The following is a 22,442-nucleotide window of genomic DNA, read 5'->3' as shown; positions in this document are numbered from 1 at the left end:
TGTTTTCTTCATTTCTATAAGCCTGGGCAATCCTTGCACCTTCACAGTGCCATCCTCCTACAACTTAAGACCAGTAAAGGTAATGGAGACAGATATTCACCCAGTCATCACCTTCATTTCCTGAGTCTACATAAAGACAGAAGGGCACTGTTGGTTGAAAACAGTCCCTGCTCTAACACGAGCAGCAGCACCTCACAAGATGTGCTACCAAGGAGAGCAGCCATAGGCAGGGAGAGACATTTGCTGGGCAAAGCAAGAAAATGCTTCCTTCTGATGTTTTCAAGTTTGCATTTTAAAGCATGCTCTTCTAAGAAGAAAATAAGGAAAGCTTAGTGATTTATCACCTCAGATAATACAGCAGCAAACCCAACTTCTCCAGTTTAAAAAGATCAGTTACATTATCTTAATGCACCAAATCTGACAGGTAAAAAACATTCCCATAAAAAGCTGTCCCCTTAAAATTACAAGTCACATCACTACAGCAAGCTTCTTATCGAAGTGTCAGAAGCAGAGAAGCTTTTATCAGCGCTGAAAATCCAAATAAGAATACAGGCCAATCTTGCCAATCCATAGCAGGAAAGAAGTTTAAAAGGCTTTATGGGGAACTGGCTGGAAGTCACTGGTTTTGGTGGCATGCGTCATTGCTCTGCGCCTGGCAAGGCGGGACTTGGACGGAGGAGACAGCTTCATAGAGCACACAGCATGGGCAACGTTCTCCTGTTCTGCGCTGAGTTCATTCTCGTGCTGAGACAACTGGCGGTTAAGGGCTATTGCCTCAGCAGCAAAAAGTGTCAGGTCTTTTGTGCTACTGTTCCTTTGAAAGGAAAAAGAAAAAGCGGTTACAACACACAGTCACTTCTGCTCACCACTCCTGCTCTGCTTATCCTCACATCTATTTTCAGGCAGTTTTATTTCTCCTATTAAAACAACAACACAGAGGCAAAATGACCAGTTAATATTTGCATCTCTTCCCATTGTGAGGGTCAGCAAGAGATAACAAACATTCTGGGATTTTGGAAACAGCCACAGTTCTTGTCTTCGTTCTGCCAAGGACTTCCAGTGTAAACCCAGGAAGCCACCAGAGATGCCAAGCTTAATCTCTACATGTTAAAAAAAAAGATGGGCATATGGGGCAATACTGCTGGCTGTTTCCAGAAAACCGCAATCCCACTATAATTGCACACCTGGCTCAAGGAAATACATTTTTGATGGAAAGAACCTGGAATCACCAGCAGTAGACACAGAAATAGAAATGGAGATGTGAGACTCTGGCTCTCTAGCATACAGAATCTGACATGAAATCACTTTAAACGAGGCTTGTCCTACTCACAATTAAATTGATACTGTGATTACCACCAACTACAATGGAAGTTGGATCTGCATCTGTGTACACGATGATTATTCACCCATCAGAATGTGGTCTCTTTTGATAATGCATGCCTCTGTGCCTTTCTCCCCCTTCCTGGGCAGAAAACTGAGAAAACTATCATTATTTCCTGACTAAGATTAGCACTGCACCACAGGAACCTTATCCAATGCCTTTGCCACAAACAAGCAAGATTAGTTAATAAAGAAAAATCACAGCTTTAATATTTCTGATGCTCTTAACAAAATTAGTGCTGCATATTTATGAAGTTCCACTCTCAATAAGGGATCTTACCCACCCTGATTTGTCATCTCCTACCTCTCCCCATTCCTTCAGTAATGATTCTTTGCCAAGTTTACAGATATTTAAAAAAAAAATACCTTTGAAGAACTTGAGGTGTAGGTAATCCCCTTTCAGGAGCCTGCTAGAAGAAGCAGTTAAGAAAAATTAGTTACGTTTCAATAGCTGGGAACCAAGCTTACCCAAGAGAGGCAGCTCCCCTGCATCTTTACAAATAATGGATATTGCATATAAACCAATTTACTGTGGGTTTACAAATCACATTTCATAATCCATCTCCCCTCACAAGAGGATGCTACAGTTTGCAGGTATAAGACTAAAGCTTTGGAAACTCTCCTGAAGGCAAATCATTTCTTTCCTGAAATAGGAATACTAAAGCAAGAACAGACACTGCTGTTCAGTTAAAATCTTATCTGCCAGCATTCTGCATTTCTGTATTAAAGAGTAACATAATAATTTGTGTACTGCAGTGCTTGGTATTCACAAGAAAGCCATTTAAAATGCATAAAATAATAATTAAAAAAAGACAACAAACACTTAAAAGCTTGACAGAGTCATCCAAATATTTACCACAGAGAGCTCCAGAAAGAATATAGCCATTGTATTCCATTTAATTAATCACGATAAAAGCACTAAACCATGCAATGACTCTATTAAAAGCTGAGAGACAGGAAACTGTTTGTCACTCTGGAAGAACCACAACTCTTAAAATCATATAAAGGGGGTACATACTCCTTGAACCCACGAATGTTGCAAAACTTGAGCAGCACTAAGTCGTTCTTTGGCATCACGAACTAGCAACTTTGAGATGAGATCTTTGGCCTCAGACGATATATGCGACCAGTCCTTCTCAGGAAATTCATACTTGCCTTCCTGAATGCTCTCAAAAAGCTTGTTCTAGGAAAAGAAAATTTCTTTAAATTAAACAGTATCTAGAAAGCAATCAGAAGACTTCCTAGACGGGATTCTTCTCACTCAATTTTATCCAACTGACGTGGTGCGTGACACCCGAAACCACCCAGTCTCCTTATGGAGTCAATGGAGAGTGACAGGCAGCTCCACAGGGGGGTTGGATCAGGGTGATTTTGAAGGTCCCTTACAAACCAAACCATTCTATGATTCTATGATAACTGGCTGCACTACAGATGCAGCTCTTCACTGCTGGCATTATGGCAAGTCGTACGCCTTAATATCATGGTGCAAACGACATTCTCCCACATGTGCCCAGGACATGCGCATTCACCTGGCAAACTCTGCAGACTTCTCCTCTATCCCAACCACAGTCCGTGCCACAGTTGCCCACAAAAGGGGGGTAACCACTGAGCATGATGTACAGAATCACTCCCAGGCTCCAAAGATCACATCGCTTATCATAGAACGTGGCCTCCTCTGTGAAGACTTCAATCACCTCAGGTGCCATGTATTCTGCAGACCCACACTAGGAAACCAAATTCAAGCAAATTTTCAAAAGGAGGGTCAAAACAAAACAAAAGTCAGGTTTATCATTTTCCTCTCTTAATAGTGGGCAGCTTGATCTAAAAGCAGAATTTGGCATCAGGGACTACTAAAGTTTACTGCCAGCTTTCACTATAGGTCTCATTCTGTCAAGCCTAATCACAACTGCTGCATCACTCAAATGTTAAATGAGTTGCGAAAAGTTTGAAACATTTTGTGAGCATATTGCAAAGGAAAAAAATAACATGTTTCAACTGTAGGGACTACAGAGACCTAATAAAAAGCTACAGAGTTCCTACTCTTCTTCTGCAGAACCATCAGCTATTCCAAATGACTCTATGATCCTTTAAATGGGGTCAAAATATTAATTTATGTATTTCAGGATTTTAAATCTTATCCGTTAGTTATCAAGATTTTCAGAAATTGAATGGGTATATCATGGGAGGCAATTTTTCCAGCAGACTTCTGCAGAACTGTCAGATTTTAATTTCACAGCCAAAAGCATAGCACAGTAGTTTTTCAAACTAAAATGTATAATAAAGCTACACACTGATTAAAGAGCTTGTACTGCACTCAACTCATGGGTCTTCGCTACAGAGCTCAATTAAGGGGAAATGAACACAAAACTAAGGCTCAAACTCAGTCAATAAGCACAGAAAAAATCTCCAGTAAAAGCTTCCTCAGTTCATGGGGTAAGAGACAAACAGGACCAATGTGTTAATTTCTGGCCAACAGGAGAATTAATACAATGAACTCCTGTGCTTGTGTATATTTTTATGACTGGGAATCCAAGACAGTATTACCATACCACACATACACCTGCTTTAAACGAACTATTCACCACGGAGTAGAGTTGCAGTAAGCCCTTTGGAAGCTTCCTCTGGAGATAAGGAAAACTGTTCTATGGTAGAAGGGAAAAAGCACGAAGCCACATTAGTCTCTTACCGGTGTTGTTAATTCAGGAGTAGTTATTGGAGTACATGCACTGTTCAGCTTCACCCCACTACCAAGATCAAAGTCACATATTTTTACTGGTGATACCTAAAACCAAGGACAAAATAATACGAGGTCCACAAGACCAGAACTAACACAATATATATGAACACAGCACTATATGGAAAACCCCAGGACAAAAACCAAGTTGTTTTAGCAGAAGGGCTAGTGAAATCCAGTCTCTTACAGGTATATTCCACCCCTTGCATTTGCCTCCTCTGTTTTTGTTGCACCCCTGTCCCCAGCATCCGACTCTATTACATCAATTTTTCATTTGGCTAGGCAAGTGCTAGCACACATTGGGGCTGTTCAGAAACTATAAGTGACCTGCCCAGTCTGCCTGTAAATGCTACCTGTCCATCTGGGTACTGCCTGAGAACAGATGAGACGCTCGGTTGTAATTGCTACGCTCTCTCTAACAGAGAACAGTTGGCTTTTTATCTCCTAGACAGATGCTCGCACTTTTACAGCTCACAGAAGAATTTAGTCTGTCTTTAGGGCTCCAGTTCTATTAAATTTAGTTGAACATCACTAACGGGTTCAAAAGTCTTCAAGAAGAGAAAGACAGAGCATAAGGGCTGTCTTTAGAAACCAAGTTAAAAAATACACCTCAGAAGGTTAAGAGGACAGAGTAGCACCTTTTCTGGAGATTCACACAGGATGTTTTCAGGCTTCAGGTCCCGGTGAGCAATACCTAAACAAGAGTACAAATATTCATTAGAGAAGGTACTCTCCTGTTTTAGCTCTCATTACTTCTCTTTATTAGAAGGTGGCCTGGGAAATATTCTAGGCCTGGGTTTGTTACACAGCCCCCCCCTTAATGATACTGCAAATAATTAAATTTCAAAATGTGTTTATGACAAGTCACTGTTGCATCCTGCGATGCCTTTATCATCTTTAAACGTACATGACAGTCAGTCAAGCAAATAAGAACCTGCTAAGACTGGAACTTTCTGGTTTAGCCCAAATTAATTATGTTAATTAAAACCAGCTTATTGACATTGAGCGACCTGTAGTAAATTGGAGTAAAGTTTACTGATGACAATTTAATCAAAAGATTTTTGTGCTTTCTACAGTACGGTTCTTCCACAGCAATCAACTGGTGGTTTGCTGAACTCCCACCAGCACAGACAATACCTGAGACTTTTCCCCCAGATAAAACGCCCGAGTTCTTAGGTAAAAATATCAATCCCTTTAACGGTGAGGTATGTACTCATTCCTGAAGTAAAATAAAAATGAGAGGGTTTGGTTGGAGATGCAGACAAAAAGGCTAAAGGAGAACAACCAAAGGGCTTCTATATTCATTGAACTGCTATCAGAATAGAAAAAGCTAACAGGGAAACTCAAAGTTATCTACCTGTTGTATTCACATGCAAAGGTGGTTCTATGTTGTCAAAGCAGTTCTTCAAATGCCTAAACACAATTCCTGGAAGTTCTCCATTTAATATGATCAAACTTGATGTGAAGGCAGAAAATGAGAACTAAATACTAAATCAAATGAGCAGCTTGGCTGTAATTTAACTGCATTTAAGCTTTGCTTAAAAAAAAAAATTACACTACAAGTACACTTCATACTACTTCAGAGTATGAGAAAAAAAAAATCCCAATAAATTCCAGATAAGGGACTTTCTAATATTTTTTTCTTCAGCACACTCCACAAGACACGTCTTAAAATGTAACATTAACAGCATAGCACTGATCTAAAGGAATCAGAGTTTTCATAAGGATGCAGTTCACATTGCTTATGACAAGAAGATGGGAAACAAAAAAGATGGCCCGTGCCGACATTTACAGCAAGGCTGACAAAACTTCCAGCAGTTGGCTTGGCTTGCAGTATGAAACTCAACAGCACTTTTTTGTACTATAGTTTGAATTCATATGTCTGATTACGTAACATTTTTATTTTGCAGTTGCACACAACTCTGAGAAAAGAAAATAACTGCCTCTAAACACTCCTCCGGTGGATTATTAGCAATAAAGCACACATACCCCAAGTGGGTTTAAGGCAGTATTATCATCCAGCTGAGTTTTAAACTACTCCTGGCAAAAGAATTAGTTGTCTTCATTCAAATTTTTTTTAAAGCATCTAGCTATAGCACTTTGCTGTTAAGCTGTGCAATAAAACAGCTTTAATATCCTGTTTACTTTAGTGTTCTGTATGCTACTTACTAATTACTTTAATGTCACACAGAAGAATTATAAAGAGAACAATAAAATAAAAGGGAATGGTGGTGTAGCTGATTTTGCAAGCCACATTCCCACTGTACCAATTCAAAGCAAATGACAAGAAAGGAAGCGGATTGCTGCTCTAAAGCCATTTTAACGAATCACTCCCATCTTGTTTGGGGAAAAGGGAATTAAAACTAAAAGCTGAAAGAGAACTACAGAAAGATGTTAGCTGAGGTGATGTTAAACTTCCTTGAACAGTTTTCCTCGACTTTCAGTTGTTAAGCAACCTACTACAACCCTAACACATGAAATAAGTATTTCTCCACATGTTCAGCCTATGTTTAGGCTGATATAATACATCCCTTATTTACCCCACAGCTCAAAGCCAAAATGTTCTAAAGACAGGTATTCAGAGAGTATATTTTCTGCAGGTTTAAAGTTGAGTTATCACAGAGACAGGTTACAAAGATTACCAAACTTAATCCAAACTAAGCCTGTTTCCACATTAACTTCTGATAACAGTCACAAAACGTGACAAGATTCCTCACATTTACTACTTTCTTTATTTCTATTGCATTGCTATGCTTCTCTTTTTAACGGGTTCAACCTAGCAAAGTACCAGGAAGGAATGTTGTGAATCCAACTCAAGTGCATAAGCAGTCCTGTGACTTGGAAGTAAAGCCTACAATTAAATGGTTATTGAACTGGGCCCAGTACTAAGCATCTCAGACAGCAAAGACCTGCTGAGCATCTGTAAAACCTGGCTAATCATAATGGCAAAATGAATGGAGATAAAAGTTTATTAGAATAAATGACAAATAAACACCTCCAATTACATATCATTCTATTTAGAGCTAGTCACCTTAATCGAATGAAAGCAAATATTCACTGAAATTGCTTCATCTACGCAAGACTGACGGTTCTAAAATCCTTCACATTACACTCAATACAGATACTCCTGGATGACCTAGTGTGCACAGATATTTTGAAATGAAAGGAAAGTACTCTCAAGTAGAAAAAGCAGCAGGAAAATATTTTAACGTAAAAAAACTCTCTACAAAGAGAACTACTTTTACATCTCAGCAAATCACTAACAAAAGTCCTTCAAACAAGGACTATAGTTCACTTGTAGGTGTCTCAACTCAACAGTGAGAGCCTGAATGTGGAGACCAAAACAACCACTACAAAAAAAGAGGTCTTGTAACCAGCAGAGTTCTGGATAAACACTGAAAAGCATGCATGGACTCAAAAAAGGAGGAAATTAAAGAGAATACCAGCTCCCTTTTGAGTAACCTTTACATGATCGCTTAGGTAACAAGAACAAGCAAACAGATTCAACCCTAATGTTAATTTTCCCTGGATGCCGATTTCACTTTTCTTCTTCAAAAGGCTACATCATCTTAACATAGCCGATTACTTTAACTACCACGTTATGAAAATAATATTATAAAGGAAAACTGAATAAGTCACCTGGCATTATGTATATAGAAATGCTAGCAAAGGCCGACTACTCCATAACCTAACTGTAAAGTATCAATGAGTAAAGATGGAGACAGCCTTCTCTTACCTTTTGTATGAAGAAAATCCAGAGCAGAGGCAATATCTCTCACCACTTTGCTAGCTTCTCTTTCATTGAAGTGCTTCCGTTTTTGAATATGGGCCAGGATTGAACCTGTCGGAATAACAAGTGAAAAGGGAAAACCTTAGTCTGAGTACTGTCTGAGCTGAGAAAAGGCTTTGTCAATACAAGGATAACAATGCAATAGCCACTACTGGTCTTCCATAAAGGCAGAACTGATCTCAGTGTGAACAGGGCCAGAAGTAATTTAGAAAAGTTATTTGCAACTGACGCTCTGTGCTAGTATGTTTACATAGCAGAAAATCAAGTGTCACAACCCCATGTTTTTACATTAAAATAGCGTCAGAAAATAACGATGAACTTGTACCAAGTATAATGAGTCCATAACCTCATTTCTCACATTTCATAACAGCCTTCCACAGCAGGCAACTTCTGTGGGCAGAACAGGGAGATGACTAAGAAGGAAAAGGTACAACTGAACAGCTTCAATACTTAACCATGCTAGAACATAATTTGCAGGCACTACAGCCCTTTAGTTAAAGCACAGCATGAGAGGCAATCCCTTTTTACTGCCCCAGCACGACTGGTCTTTTTTTCCACACCCCATGAATGCGCTAATAGTACTAGTAAAGCTCAAAGATCAGCTAAAGATGTGTAGCACTTCAGCAAAACTCACCCTCCCCCAGGTCATGGGTGGCATGGTTGAAATAACTCTCCTCATTCTGTGTAATGTAACAATGGAAACTCTGCCATTATAGTCAAGCATATGTGGTTTTTGTCTCTCAACACCATGAAAATAAAGATATATTCTGCCTTTAATTGCACATTAAAGTTCCCATTGACATCAAGGTAAGAGCCACACACTGACCTAAAGCAAAATTTGCTCAGGGACATGAAATCTGACAAGAGCTCTCAAATACTGAAGGACTGGCAGCTTGGAGGTAGAGCTCCGCTGGTATCCTTTTTACAAGGGACGAGGGGAGGTTTGATTCCCTTCCTTCTTTAAGTGAACTCCACCAATCTTCTCAAAATATTAAAAATGTCTTTAAAAAACAATTAAATGTAGTCCATAGAGATCTAAGCCCACTAAATAGCCTTATTATTGTCTTCCACCTTCTTACTCAGAGAGATATATTTATAAAAGGAATCAGGCAGAGAAATTCAAGAAGCAACTGCCATTTGTTATTAGACTCCAGTACAGTAAACATTTTATATCTCAGCTGATTTTATTTTTATTCTTCAGTTCTAGATGTCAAAGGAAGCCTCCCACTCTCTATGGCTGTAATTCCTATTCTTATACCATCAATGCTGCTGCCACTTCTCCACAGTGAAGATCCAGACAGGAAACAGGAAAAAAATAAAAAAAAAGAAAGATGGACAAAAGACTCTTTGGATATGCTTTGACATGACAAAAGACTCTTCAGATACGCACAACTATGCTGTGTCGGATGGCTGGAGGAAGGCCACTTTGGATCAGGTTATCAGATTTCAAATACAGGTTTCCCTTGACAAGAACACTACTTTCTAAGCTTGCTACAGATTTCTTAAGGACAAGGAGTTCAAAGGGTTTTCCTGGTATTGTTGTTCTTTACACCTTTAGAAAGCAATAACAGTTCTTGAGTATTTCCATCCTTGTGGAAAAGATCCCAGACTTTGCAGGAAACAATACTGAGCCACCTGAAGTGCTCTTTCCACTCCACAGTTTTATTTCAGGTTATCCTTCTGAATAGAGCTGGTGTTCCAAACTCTCTCAGATAAGAGTTATATCAATACGAATGAAAATACAGTCTACAGACCTTACAGTCAGCCCTCATAAAGGAATCCCACAAACAGAACAGCAGGGCACTCCTGCCACAGTTGTTACCACCTCTTCAGTATTCATCAGAGAGAAAGCATCACACTACGCCTTCCAAAATGCAATTCACAATTAAAAAAAAAAAAAAAAGAGGAGAGGAGTCTTAAATCATGCAAGTCCAGTACAGTAAGCTGGGGTTTAACGCCACAGTTTCAACTCATGGTTTTGCACAGTCATGCAATTAGTGAATACTGTAATTATACTCAATGCAGAACAACATGAGAAAGTCCACAAAGTGCCTGAGGTAGCCTTCATAGAATCAAAGAATGCCAAGTTGGAAGGGACCTCAAGGATCATCTGGTCCAATTTAAACCTTTTTTAGGTTTAAATTTAAACCTTTTTTAGGTTTAAATGAGATGGCCCAGCATCCTGTCAAGCTCAGCCTTAAAAGTGTCAAGTGTAAAGGAATATACCACTTCCCCAGGGAGATTATTCCAATGTTCAACTGTTCTCATGGTGAAAAATTTTCATCTGGAATCCAACTCTAATCTCCCCAGGAGCAACTTATACCCACTACCCTTTGTCTTTTCCATGTGACTCCTTGTAAAAAGGGAGTCTCCATCCTCTTGGTTGACAACCTTTACACACTGGTACATGATAATAAGGTCTCCCCTAAGCCTTCTCCTCTGAAGGTCAAACCAACCCAGTTCTCTCAGCCATACCTTATGGTATGTCCTAGTCCTTTGATCATCTTCGTGACCCTCCTCTGGATCCTCTCCAGCCTGTCCACATCTCTTTTGTATAACAGGGACCAAACCTGGATGCAGTACTCCAGGTGTGACCTGACAAGTGCTGAGTAGACGGGGATAACAACTTCTTTATCTCTGCTGGTGATGCCCTTCTCAATGCACCCCAGCATCCTGTTGGCCTTCTCATTCCCTAGGTAAGCACTAAATGCTGGAGATCAGTGACCACGCATGCTCACTTGAATGGCCCTCAAATCGCCACAAGCAGACTGTAATATAAGGCAGAAGCAAGATGTTCTTCACAACAGTGCCTCATGAGTTTCAGGAAATGAAGTCACTCCTACATCAAGGGAAAATGCTACCAGAGTACATAGATGCTGTATTAAGATCACGCATAATACCTGGCATGCTGCGTGTGCCCTTGACTGAAGGTACTGTGACCTACTGACTAGACTCGAAAGCTTCCACTTTAATAGAGCTGACATTCCCATTGCTTAAGTACAGAAACAGATTGCTAATGTATGACCAGACACATCAATATTAAAGAATATCCATACTTCAAGCTTGTATACTTCTTTGTCTCAAAATTCTAAAGCATTTCTAACAAATTCTTCATTTTCTGCTTTATAATACTGAGATAAACAGGACCGGGACAATTCAGTGAACAAACGCACAGCTATTGCACCATACCTCCTCGCAGCTTCTCAAAGACAAGGTAGTATCTTGTGTCATCTTCAAAAAACTCTATTAACTCCAAAATATTCCTTGAAAAAACAAAAGGGGGGGAAATGAAAGCAACAGGAACAATGTATAGGCAGAACAATGAAGAGTTTCAGCACAGATAACTAGGAAGTGCCAGAAGTAACCAAAAATAACAGTGCTAATTAAACAAGTTGCTTCAGTCGCCTATGGCATTAAAACCAAATTTCAGTCAGAGTTGGAAATACATCAAATATCAAAATAAGACAGGACTGTGAGAGTTCTGCTACCACTCAACTGACAGGAAGATAACTGGCAATGGGTTGCATTTAATAATTCAGAACATTGCACTTGTGCTGAAGGCAAGAACAAAAAAATAATTAAATTGGCATTCTTTCTCTCTGGAAATCACAAGGCAGAACACACAGTGCTCAGAGGAGACAGGCATCTGTCAACATGACATTAAATCCAGCGCATTTGTTACCATTTTTAGACTAACTCCTGTTTAGCTACTGTACAGTCTTTGCAATGCAACACAAATACCCCACGACGCCTTGAGAACGTCAAACATCTAAGTCATATTTTTCTATATTTACAGTACACACAAAATCCAAATTCTGCACATGGTCATGATGGCTTAAGTTTTTCATCAGTCATGTACTGGATGACCATACACCCTTAACCACACAGAACAGAGATATAATCTGCTTCTCTAGAGCACAACTTCTCTAGAGCCCATCAGTTCGGTAAACAAGTTTGTTTTTAAATTATCTTTAAGTACTAAAGATAAAAACTTAAATTATATTTAAGATAATTAAGATAAAAACTTAAATTATCTTTAAGTACTAAAAATTTGTAAAAAAGGCTCAATATGATCTCCACCACCGTAGTACAGATAACAGCTGTTGCTTAGATTCTAGATTAACGCAGACATCTAAAGTAGTTTGGCTTAAACTCATCATAGAGCGCACTGCCACTGGCTGTGTGCTCTTCCTCCTCTTCAGACAGGAGTAGCAGCTTTAAAATTGCATCATCTTGTGGCTGTGTAAAGTCAGCAGATATCCAAATGAAAACTAAATTAGTTTTCGGCTGATCTAAGAGCTCCAGTGCAAAAGCAGGAGGCTGACACAAAGAGAAGGACAAATCACACATTAAGGAAAGGAACAGCAAGACTCTTCCTCTCAACAGCAGCTGGTATCGGGTCAGCTTTTGCCGATAGTGAAGTCACAGGGGCAAATGTCAAAGTGTTAACTCCTCATTCGGACAGAAGTCATGCATCACTGAAGCACATTCAGGCTACACTGATCTGGTTGCTAATCGAGTCATGACTTATTACTTGCAAATATTTCGCCAAACTTCACAGGTAAGAGAAGGATAAATTCTTATTTAGAATGCGTCAAGTCTAAATTTCAACAGGTTTTAAGGAGACTTTTGCGAAGCTCCTAACCTAGTCAAACAAGAGGCTTACAAATTTGAGAACAATATTCAAGATCCTTTAAATTAAAAAATAAACATAAGACTCAATACTTACTTGTTACCCTGACACTGGTAAAGCGTTTCTATTTCACGGAAAACCCGACTCCGACTATGCCCAGCGCTTTTTTCAATGATCTGTGGAAGGAGTTAGAGCTTATATTTGAAAAATTACTACAGGAACTGTGCATGTGGCTCTGGAATTAGAAAACTAATCTAAAGCTTGAATCTCAGACATGCCCTCCAGAGAGAAATACTCCACGTTTTCTCACCTGTCATTTATTTACAGGGTCACCAGAGTTCTGGGAGGCTTTTAAAGGACAAGAGAAATAACGACAGAAAGAGAAGAAAGGAACCACATCCAAGTGTCCACAGTCACTGACCAGCTACCACAAGCTTTTTCTTGCATCATTTTAACTCCACAGAACTCTGTGCAGAAAAGGATACCCTTTCGAGTTCTAATCAAAACTGGATTTGAGTCACAACAGACACAAAACAGTCAAAAAGAAGAGATTTGTCAGATGCACAATCCTTAAGGCAACAGATGTCTCAACAGTTATAAAGCAGGCTTATTTCAAACAGCAAACATTTTCTAAAAGCTTTTGCTATTACCCAATCTATTACCAGTTTTCACTGAAATATTAGGAGGGAGAAGAGATAGACAGAAGTGCTTTTATTCTATACTTACTTTGACCGCATATTCTTTCCCAGTTTGAAGGCTGACAGCACCCTGAACTTTGGCATATGCTCCCTCACCAAGAAGCTCAGCAGTCAGCTTGTACAAGTCTGCCAAAGAAATCCAAAATAAAGGACTCAGTAGCCAAAGTATTTCTATAAATAACATCAAGACAAGCTATTTATCTGGTAAGGATCCCCCATATGACAGAAACTGAAAAAATTCCCTTGATAATGAAGGCAGAAAATAGATTTATGAAGTATTATAGTAGATGGGCCAGTCTTAATTATGTATAACTTCTCACTCCCCACCCCTCCATCAGGCTCCAAGAAAATTTAAAGACTTCAATCCACCATCAAAATTAAGTTTTTTCGCACAAGAAACATTTTCTATCTCAGCAGTTGCTAGGACCTCATTCACCTTCCCTGTCTTCATGTAAAACTAAGAATCAATTTTTTCAGGCGGAAAACATTTCACTTGATCAAAAACATCGACCATACAAAATCTACCTGCAGAGACGGTGTTTTAGATATTGAAATTTGAAGGCTTAAGCCTAGAAGGCTTCAAGGCTTAAACTTAGGAGACTGTTTGATTTGTGATGTACTTTACAATGCTAGCTCCCCACTAAGAAGTTTTTTACTGGTCAGCTTCACAGTATTTGTGCTCACAAGAATTCAATCAAACCATTTTGATATCAGCACTACTCCTACTAAAAAAAAAAAAAATTAAAGAAAGATTATGAATAGGACTCAGATCTCACCACTAAAAGAAGAAAAAGAGACTGAGGATAGAAACACGAGGGATAAAGAAAAACAGAAATGTTAACTTACAGTGTTTGCCAAAAAGAAAACCAAGAACAGCTGAGGGAAAACAGACCACTACAAATAAAAGCCTGGAAGTTGCCACCGACCTTCAAACTTCCCGGGGACTTGATCGGTGGCTCTGGTTCTTTTTTTCTTTTTCCTTTTCCCACTGTCTGCTATGGGGAGAGGCTGACTGCTGACCATCTCTGTGTGGCAGAACATAAAGGTGCCTTTAACACACACTCAATTACTTAAGGAGAAAGTGAGCATGCTCTTGTCTGTTTATGTTTTTAAGCTATCCAAAAGTTTCTCTGCTTGTCTTCATCAAACACTGCCATCTCCCCCCCAAATAACAGAAAAAAACTAAGACGACAATTCAGATCCCAATTAACAGCTTTGGAGAGGTTTGGTAAACAAACATAAAACCAGAAGAAAATAACTTTGAAACCTACACTGAATCCTCCTCTCACAGCACAATAAGGCAAAGGAGAGGAATAACCTTGTCAACACGACCATGAGCTACCCACGACATAACGCATGCCCTGATGCCAGGCAGGATTCCCAGCTCTCACAAGGGCACTATTCTTTAAGCTGTCGTGCTCTTTAACAAGTAGATTTTTTTTCCAGTCAGCTTAAGAAAATGAGCTTCCAAAACAGGAGGAAGATGCGGAGAAATTTCAAACAGTTCAGTGAAACAAAGCAACCACAGGAGTTAACAGGTCAAAGGAGCAATCTAGGTGAGTTTATGCTGCTGAAAGGCCAGAAAAAAAATTCACTTCTCACAGAATCATGATGTACCTTTTTAAACTACAGAAAAGTAGATAACTTACGCTCCAAACAAGCACTCTTTACAGCATTTAGATATTTTTCCTGCACTACTATATGCAGATATCACAAGAGCTCAGTCAGAGATAAGAATTCACAGATGTGAGATAATAGGGCAGAAAAAGAAAACACACATGCATATTCTTATGGAAGGAATAAATAAAAATATTGCCATACACTTTCTCTGCCAGCAGCTGCTTCACACATCTAAGGTATCTCCAAAAAGGTTAAACAATTCCACACTGCAGTCACATGAGCACTTCTCCGTAACATCAGTCGCATCATGCCAAGTTGGCCCTAACAGTCCAAAATCACGGCTCAAAGTCTTTAAGGTAGTAGCAAAACACTACTGTGGCATTTTACAACCAGGAAGATTTCTAAGTAAATTCACAATTAAAGATCTCGTACTACAGAAAAAAAATTAATTCCTAGAAGCGGTGTAATCATGAGGACACTGCTAATGAAAGAAGAGCATGTCCCAAAACCAACAAATTTCTGGCAATTCTACTTTAACAGAGAGCCTTTGGTAAGAGCAGTTTTTCTGCCTTTTACTGTTTCTAAAGTACTCTTAAAACACAGAAGAAGCTTTGATGCAGAAAATATTACACAACCATCTACCAATACATGAAATATTTTTTTGTTGCTTCATTGTATTTTTCTTGTCAATATCTCTCAGTAATAGCTATTACGAGTGTCGCTTAAAACTCACACCTCTGAAAATTTAACACAAGTGCTATTTTGAAAGCCCTTTAACAGCTTACTGAAACACATAAAGTGTCACTCAAAGCCTCAAGACAGTAGTAAACTCTCATGTTTAAGTTTTAAGCAGAATGCGGTAAGAAATCCTCAAAATGGATGACATACGCGAGTTCTTAAATACAATAAGAAATATACATGCATACATTCTACCAACTTATGATGCAACAGCTTCTTTTTAACTCAAACCAAAACACACACAGTTTTGAATTTTAACATAGAGGCAAGCCTTTGACTGCAAGTTCCGTATCTCACCAATTTCAATTCAGCCTGCATTAGAAGTTAGTCGGAACTGGGATCAAAATGACACATAGGAAGCTGCTCAGAGACACGGCTGGTCTGCTTGACATAACCGATTTCCAGAAGGTGACAAACAAGTATTTTAATGACCTAACCTTCTGCAAATCAGAAAGTCATATCTAGACAGGTTGTCTTCTATGTCAAATATTACAGTTTCAGGGTTTGTCACAGACTAAAAATTAGCAAAACGACAGGAGATGAATCCTGCATCTTTAGTACAGCTGACATTTTATCACAAACATCTCCTGCACCCTACTAGCTGGCTATGATATTTACAGTCTGATGTTAATTAACTCCCTTCATTATTTCAATTCCCTTTAGTGTGACTCAATTCTTAAATTACAGAGAAATGTTGCCTTGAAACTGGGAAGTTCACTAGTCATGTATACAGAAACCAAATTACTGAAAAGTTGACATTTTCAGCCTACAGTCTTGATCAAATTTGCTATCAGACAGGCATGAAATGTTTGCTTTATCAGATTCTTATTACCCTTCTGGTCTGCTACTTCACATCATTGAGTAGTTCGCTTCTGCTTTTCCTTTAAAGGTATCACAGCTTCATCCTCATTATTCACTTTGTTATAATGAACCAGTACTTAAATAACAGCTGGTACGACAAGAAAATGCCTTTAGTCCTGCCAAACACTTTCTCAAGTTTTAAAAGAAATGCTGTTTCTGTGACTGTGCATCACAGAGTTTCTGAAGACAGCGACAGTGTGCCTCAACCACCCAAGCAAGTCCTGCACACTGCAGGCGACAGTCTACCTCTGGCAACAGGGCTCTGAGGAACCTCACCCTGCCAGGCAGAAAGCTCCGAGACAGGATTAACTGCTCTGGAGGGAAATAGCCTACAGACACATCTGGTCCATGATGTATGTCTAAATGTGTCATTTTAAGGTAATTTTACAATGCGACCTGAAGCGCTGAACCCCTGCTTCCACCAAACCAACTCATGTACTTGCTTTATAATCTATTCTGGCTGAGTGCAGCAAAGTGGGAGCAGAATGCTGACTGGTATTTGGAGCAGACTAGCCAAACCTTTGCTGAAGAGCACTCCTTGCATCCCTCTCAACCGTAACAGTCAGACTATTCTTTGAGAACTACTGGCTGACTAGCAGTCTGACAAAAGCTGAAGAAACAGGGAAGAGTTCAAATTCTGATCTGTCCTTCTCTCCCAGGCAGGTTAGGATTAGTTCTCACAAGATAATGTAACCCAGTAAAAACCCATATGGCAACCAAAACCAGAACTTTCAGTCTCAGCTGCAGTCCTGTATTTTATTATCATCATAACTCAGTGTTGAGATAGTATTTAATATACGCATTATTCAGAGCTTAAGTGGGAAGGTATAGTTACAGCCTCTCCCTTTTGCTATTGTGCCCTCTACAACTATCTTCAAAAGCATGAAAAAAAACATTGAGAGTAAAAATGACTTGCAAACAATGCCAAGTGAAGAAGAAAAGGCACAATTACCACGAGTTCCACTTTATTCATCTTAAATCAGCTTTCATCTTGCTTCCCAACACTCCATACACAAACAAGCCACAATTTACTACCTAGGCATAACTCTCCTCTCATTCTAGTCTGCTTCCCATAGGAAAGAAGGCTGCATTTAGAAAAAAGCACACACACGTACAGGAAGCACTTGCAGAACATAGTACAGTTGCCTTCTTGTATTAAGATGATACCTTGTTTGTGTGCTTGAATTTAATGGAAGATAGTTTCAGTAGAGAGTCCAGGCACTACCACTTGCTTCAGAACTTTAGCTGGGTTGTTCTGCAGCTGAAAAGGAACACAATCACATTTACATTCAGAAATCACAAAAACATTGTTACTTACATTTGGGTACAACTCAAAATCTCAAGAGATTGCAAGAAACTGTTGTGCTGGGCTTTGTGTAAGCACACAGTAAGAGCACAATTCTGTGTTAAAGACTTTACAACTGTTAAGCAGAGAATGCAAAACACAGTTATTTCTAGCACTCCAACCATTTCAGCTGAAAAGACCCCCTCGTTACAGTCTTGCAAAAACAATGGAGGGATTTTTGGTGTTCATTTGTTCTTGTTATAGCATTGGAGAACCATAAAAAGTTTAGATATAAAATACAGAATTAATGCACAAGAATTATCATAATCCTAACTCAGATCACACTGCTGACATACAGCATAGCAGCTACAGCTGTAACACCATCAAGTTAAAGCACATCTTGAAATTGTTCTTGAAAGCAGCCAAACGGGTTCTAACAGGAGCCTGAGAAAGCATTTTCAACAGCTGAAAATCTTCTCCTGAGAACAGGTACCACTAGTGTTGTATTGACTCCTAGCAAGCGACAAAGAAGGCAGTGACGTAGAGGTAACACCCCATGAAGAGAAGAAGAATCGGGAGTCTCAAATAAAGCCTTCTGTGGATTCACAGACAACAGCCACAACCCAGAATTCTGAATAGCTGAAACAAACTCATCCTGCTGGCACAGGATGTTTTCAGGCTACTGGGGTGGTACCTAAAGAGCTGCAATTACAAAAGTATTACTGCCCCACAGATACTGCAAAAGCTTTTTATTCAGACTGAATAGAAGTCCACCAAGACCTCTGACGAGGCTTTTCTAATTGACATTTAAAATATTATTTTGACTAACTGAACAACTGCACCTTCTGAACAGCATTCAACTTCACTGTCAATTCATGCTTATTTTCAAAGCCATTGTTTACTTGTCTAAACAACTACTGACAGACTGAATAAAATAATTAGGCATGAGTAAGTCCCTCGATTCCACAAGCATGACATACCTCTGACTCTCTGACTTCAAATATAAAAGTGTGTGCTCACACCCCCACACCTTCCCCCTCAAAAAAAAAAAAAATTAAACCACTCTGAAGCTTCATTTTGGACAAAGAAACAAAACGGAAACGAGACTTCAGTCTTATTTTTGTCCCAACTCAGTATCTCACATTGTTCTTGGATCCTCCTTTCTCCAGCAAGACTTTGATCCCTGTAGATGTGGCTCATAACAAAACAGGATTCACTCAGCAGGTGCTGATTCTGCCAAAACCTGCTCATTGTAGGAAGCTCAGAATAATCAAAGCTACATTTATAAAGCAACTACATAGTGATAATTACGCTTGCAATGCTACAAATCAAGAGAAACACAACCTGAAGAGGAAAGACAGCAAATTCTTTAGGACAGTCCCATGTTAAACAGAGAAGAATGTTATTTTAATGTTAATTCTGTATTTCATTAAAGAATATTAATTTCAAATTTTAAGGAGTATTCTTACTGGTCATTCATCTTTACAGCAGATTGCCATAATTCATTCTTAGTTGTCAGGTTTATCTTCTCATTCCACCTGAAAGAAAAATTTTACTATCATTTAACTCATTAATCTGAATTATCCATGAAGGAAGAGGAACTTAAAAACATTTCAACAGCTTCTCAATAAGATACATGAGACTAACACTTTAAAATGAACATCCAAAAGTCCACAGGAAGCCTGAGTAATGTGATTTCATGAACAAGCAAGCCTGAGAAAGATTATCAATTCTGTCTTATCACAGACATTACTGTGACACCTACACAACATAACAGCTGACACCATCCTTCCAGAATCCTTCACTCTGTGATTCCCTTCTGTCACACTTCTAGAAGACCACAATCACCTCATCTTCTGCGTATGCAAGTTGCAGAGTCGTAACTTTTCATAGCCTCAACTAGCCACTTCCCTTGCAAACTAAGTATGGGGTTTCTGAGGTTCTGAGTCAAACCCTCCAGCAATGGGTGGGTCTCACTTTGCAGGAGAGAACATAAAGTTATTTCAAACTGATTTCTCCCACTCCGATTTATTACTTCACCACGATTACTACTGGGGAAACAGGGAGAACCTTAATGGAGAGGAGAGCACAATGTGTTCTTTTCCCTCTCCTGTTGGGAGAAGATAGCATATGTTAGCACACATGCTGTAGACACAAGATCTGCTGCTGAGGTCCGTCTATGTTTACACAGACACACGTGCATTTCTTTAAAAGCATTAGTTTTCATTCAGAATAACAGCAAAAGAACTGTTATCAACCACACTGGAAAGACACAAAGGCAAATGAGACAAGTGTGCTGATCCTCCTACACATTAACAAGAGCAACAAAGGAGAATGAATGGTGCTTAAAAACGTGCAGTAATCTTTTAAACTTCTTGTTCTAGGACAACGTGACTTGAGACGTGGCATACGCTGTGGTTACTGGACCAAGCACCATCTTCCCTCCTTCCACATACAGCAGTACAGCCAAACAAGATATTTAATGCAATTGACCACCAACAGACAGTTCATATTTAACAGCTGCCACCACAGTGCAGTAGGAACGTAGCCGCAAAATTATTTTGAACTCCAGACTACATATATTCTAAATGAAAAAAGTCCTTGCAAGAGTAATTTGACTCAACTACTCAAAGTTTTTCAAACACCAAGAGCACGTCTAAATCAGGGAGATGTGCGGGACAAACAAGTTCTGAGGGTCACTTACTAAACAGTAAGCTGCTTGCTCTCTTCTACATCTGATGGCACCAAGAACTCTCAGAAGACCATCTCTGCATCACCAGTCAGCTCCTCTAACCCCACTCAGCTCTCCTGCTAATTTTAACGCTTAAACCAAAAGAAAAACTTCTTAGAAGACAACTTTTAATTTCACACAGATACAAGATAAGCATTTCCTGTTCTTACTCCACACCCCAACAAATGATCAGATAATGACATTCATCACTGGAAAAGCAGCTACACAACATACTCCCACGTGAGCAAGAAGCCTTGTTTGAAGAGCTTAATCTAAGTGTGTACATGAAGTCTGAAGCAAGATTAATTTTTCTTCTTTTTCCTCCTTGTACTTTCAACTCCAAAATTAATAATCATTAAACTCCATTGGATTTTCACATTTAATGTCACATAAAAGCTGCACCAGTGTTTTAACTTTTGTTAACAGGAAAGTATTGGAATATGAGAAGAAATTTATACAATATTCATACCAGGAAATAACATCATGATGGACAACACTCAATATCAAGAAACTTTCAAGTGTCCATGGCATCCACACCCACTTTAACTGGAAGGCTGCTAATACCAAAACCAATTACCTTTAGAACTGCAGCAGAGGAGGTTCAGCTCCACACATGTATTTTGCCTTGTTTCCATCCAGCACCTGGGAGGCATGAAGAGAAGCTCTGTTCAGAAAAAAATGCCAAAGTGTTCTTCAAAGTTAATCAGAACATATGCCAATCTTTCCAAACTATCTGTGGGTCATAAATTTGTATGAAAAAGCAGTTTTTATAAGCACTAAGGTCATTAAAGGGGGGGGGGGGAGGATCTAAAGGATGACTTACTTCTAAACAAATCTGACACTTCACAAACAAGTGCCTCTCGTGCCAGGGGAATGGGCTAATTTTTGGCTATCACGCATACTGCTGAAGCCAGCAGCCAACCTGTCACCGGGGCTATGCCACCACTTTGAGTCTCCTTCTCTTCCCTCTCAGCTGACTCAGAAGGTCACCCTGGCCAGGCCAACACAGAGATAAAGTACAGATTAAATTGGGGGGCAGGGGAGGGACTATCTCACCGTTTTATGATGGATAGAAAACACAAGAATAACCAAAAGATTACGGGTTCACGGGTCTCACTGTTTTATGACAGACAGAAAATACAATAACTAAAACATTACTTTTGATTTTCAGGGGTTCACAGGTCTTATTGTTTTATAACAGATGAAAAATACAAGAATAATTAAAAGAAAACCTGTGATCCAACCCAGGAACAGGCTCACTTCTCCCTCGCTCCCACAACATTCCTAATGGGAAGCAGCCGTCAGAGAACTTGGTAAAGAACGCCCTGAGGGTGAAACACCACGGTTTCAGCCTTCGAGGAACCACCATCCCCAAGCACCAGGGAAGCGCCTCGTCCCTGGAGGCTCCGCACTCCTCCCCGCGGCCCCCAAACACAGGAATCGCGCCATGGGGACAATGCGTTTGTTCCTCCTCTTGTCCCGGGGCGAAGACTCGCAGCCGCGGGGGCACCCAGCGGCACTTCAGCCACGGACCGGTTCACCCCTCAGGGCTCCGATTCCCCGCGCCCCTTGCCCTCACCTTCATGGCGGCCGCCGGCGTCCCACAGGGGAGGGGGCGGCAGCGCGGCGGGGCCGCGCGCCTCCGGCTAGGCGCGGAGGGTACGCTGCGCATGCGTGGTCCCGGCCACGCCCCTTTGCTAGTCTGGTCACGCCCCCTTCCTGGCCACTCCCTCCACAATTTGCATAGTCTCGTCTCCGTGATCGTGGCCACGCCCCTGTACCCTTGGCCCCGCCCATGGCTCGGGGGACTGGCCCCGCCTACCCGCAGTCGCGGTGTGGGGGCACAGAGTGACACAGTGAGCTGGGCTGGAAGGGACTGGAAGGGGTTATCGAGTCCAGCTCCTGCCCCTGCGCAGGAGAACCCCAATGTTCGCATTGTGTGTCTGAAGCGTTGTCATAGGATCATAGAGTC

General features: G+C 40.1%; 1 protein-coding gene across 5 annotated transcripts; it reads right to left on the bottom strand.

Moving 5' to 3' along the window:
* Positions 1 to 313: 313 nt before the first annotated feature.
* MKNK1 (MAPK interacting serine/threonine kinase 1) lies at positions 314 to 22,186 on the bottom strand. 5 transcript variants are annotated; one of them, XM_054073198.1, is made up of 16 exons: positions 22,050 to 22,140; positions 21,048 to 21,112; positions 20,444 to 20,562; positions 19,209 to 19,277; positions 17,622 to 17,715; positions 14,162 to 14,260; positions 13,264 to 13,361; positions 12,634 to 12,713; positions 11,094 to 11,167; positions 7,851 to 7,955; positions 4,753 to 4,808; positions 4,067 to 4,162; positions 2,910 to 3,104; positions 2,399 to 2,563; positions 1,747 to 1,790; positions 314 to 814 (listed from the first exon to the last, which is right to left on the bottom strand). In XM_054073198.1, the coding sequence occupies exons 6-16, from the start codon at positions 14,256 to 14,258 to the stop codon at positions 586 to 588; spliced, it is 1,239 nt and encodes a 412-aa protein (XP_053929173.1). In that variant the 5' UTR covers positions 14,259 to 14,260; positions 17,622 to 17,715; positions 19,209 to 19,277; positions 20,444 to 20,562; positions 21,048 to 21,112; positions 22,050 to 22,140; the 3' UTR covers positions 314 to 585. The 5 variants fall into 5 exon arrangements, with proteins under 5 accessions (XP_053929173.1, XP_053929171.1, XP_053929174.1 ...); XM_054073196.1 differs by lacking the exon at positions 20,444 to 20,562 and having other exon boundaries at positions 21,048 to 21,134; positions 22,050 to 22,186; XM_054073199.1 differs by lacking the exon at positions 20,444 to 20,562 and having other exon boundaries at positions 1,747 to 1,787; positions 21,048 to 21,134; positions 22,050 to 22,186.
* Between the last annotated feature and the right edge of the window lie 256 nt (positions 22,187 to 22,442).

This window comes from Cuculus canorus, chromosome 8 (genome assembly GCF_017976375.1).
Source record: "Cuculus canorus isolate bCucCan1 chromosome 8, bCucCan1.pri, whole genome shotgun sequence".
Taxonomy (NCBI): domain Eukaryota; kingdom Metazoa; phylum Chordata; class Aves; order Cuculiformes; family Cuculidae; genus Cuculus; species Cuculus canorus.
This window is presented reverse-complemented; position numbering and strand designations above follow the sequence as displayed.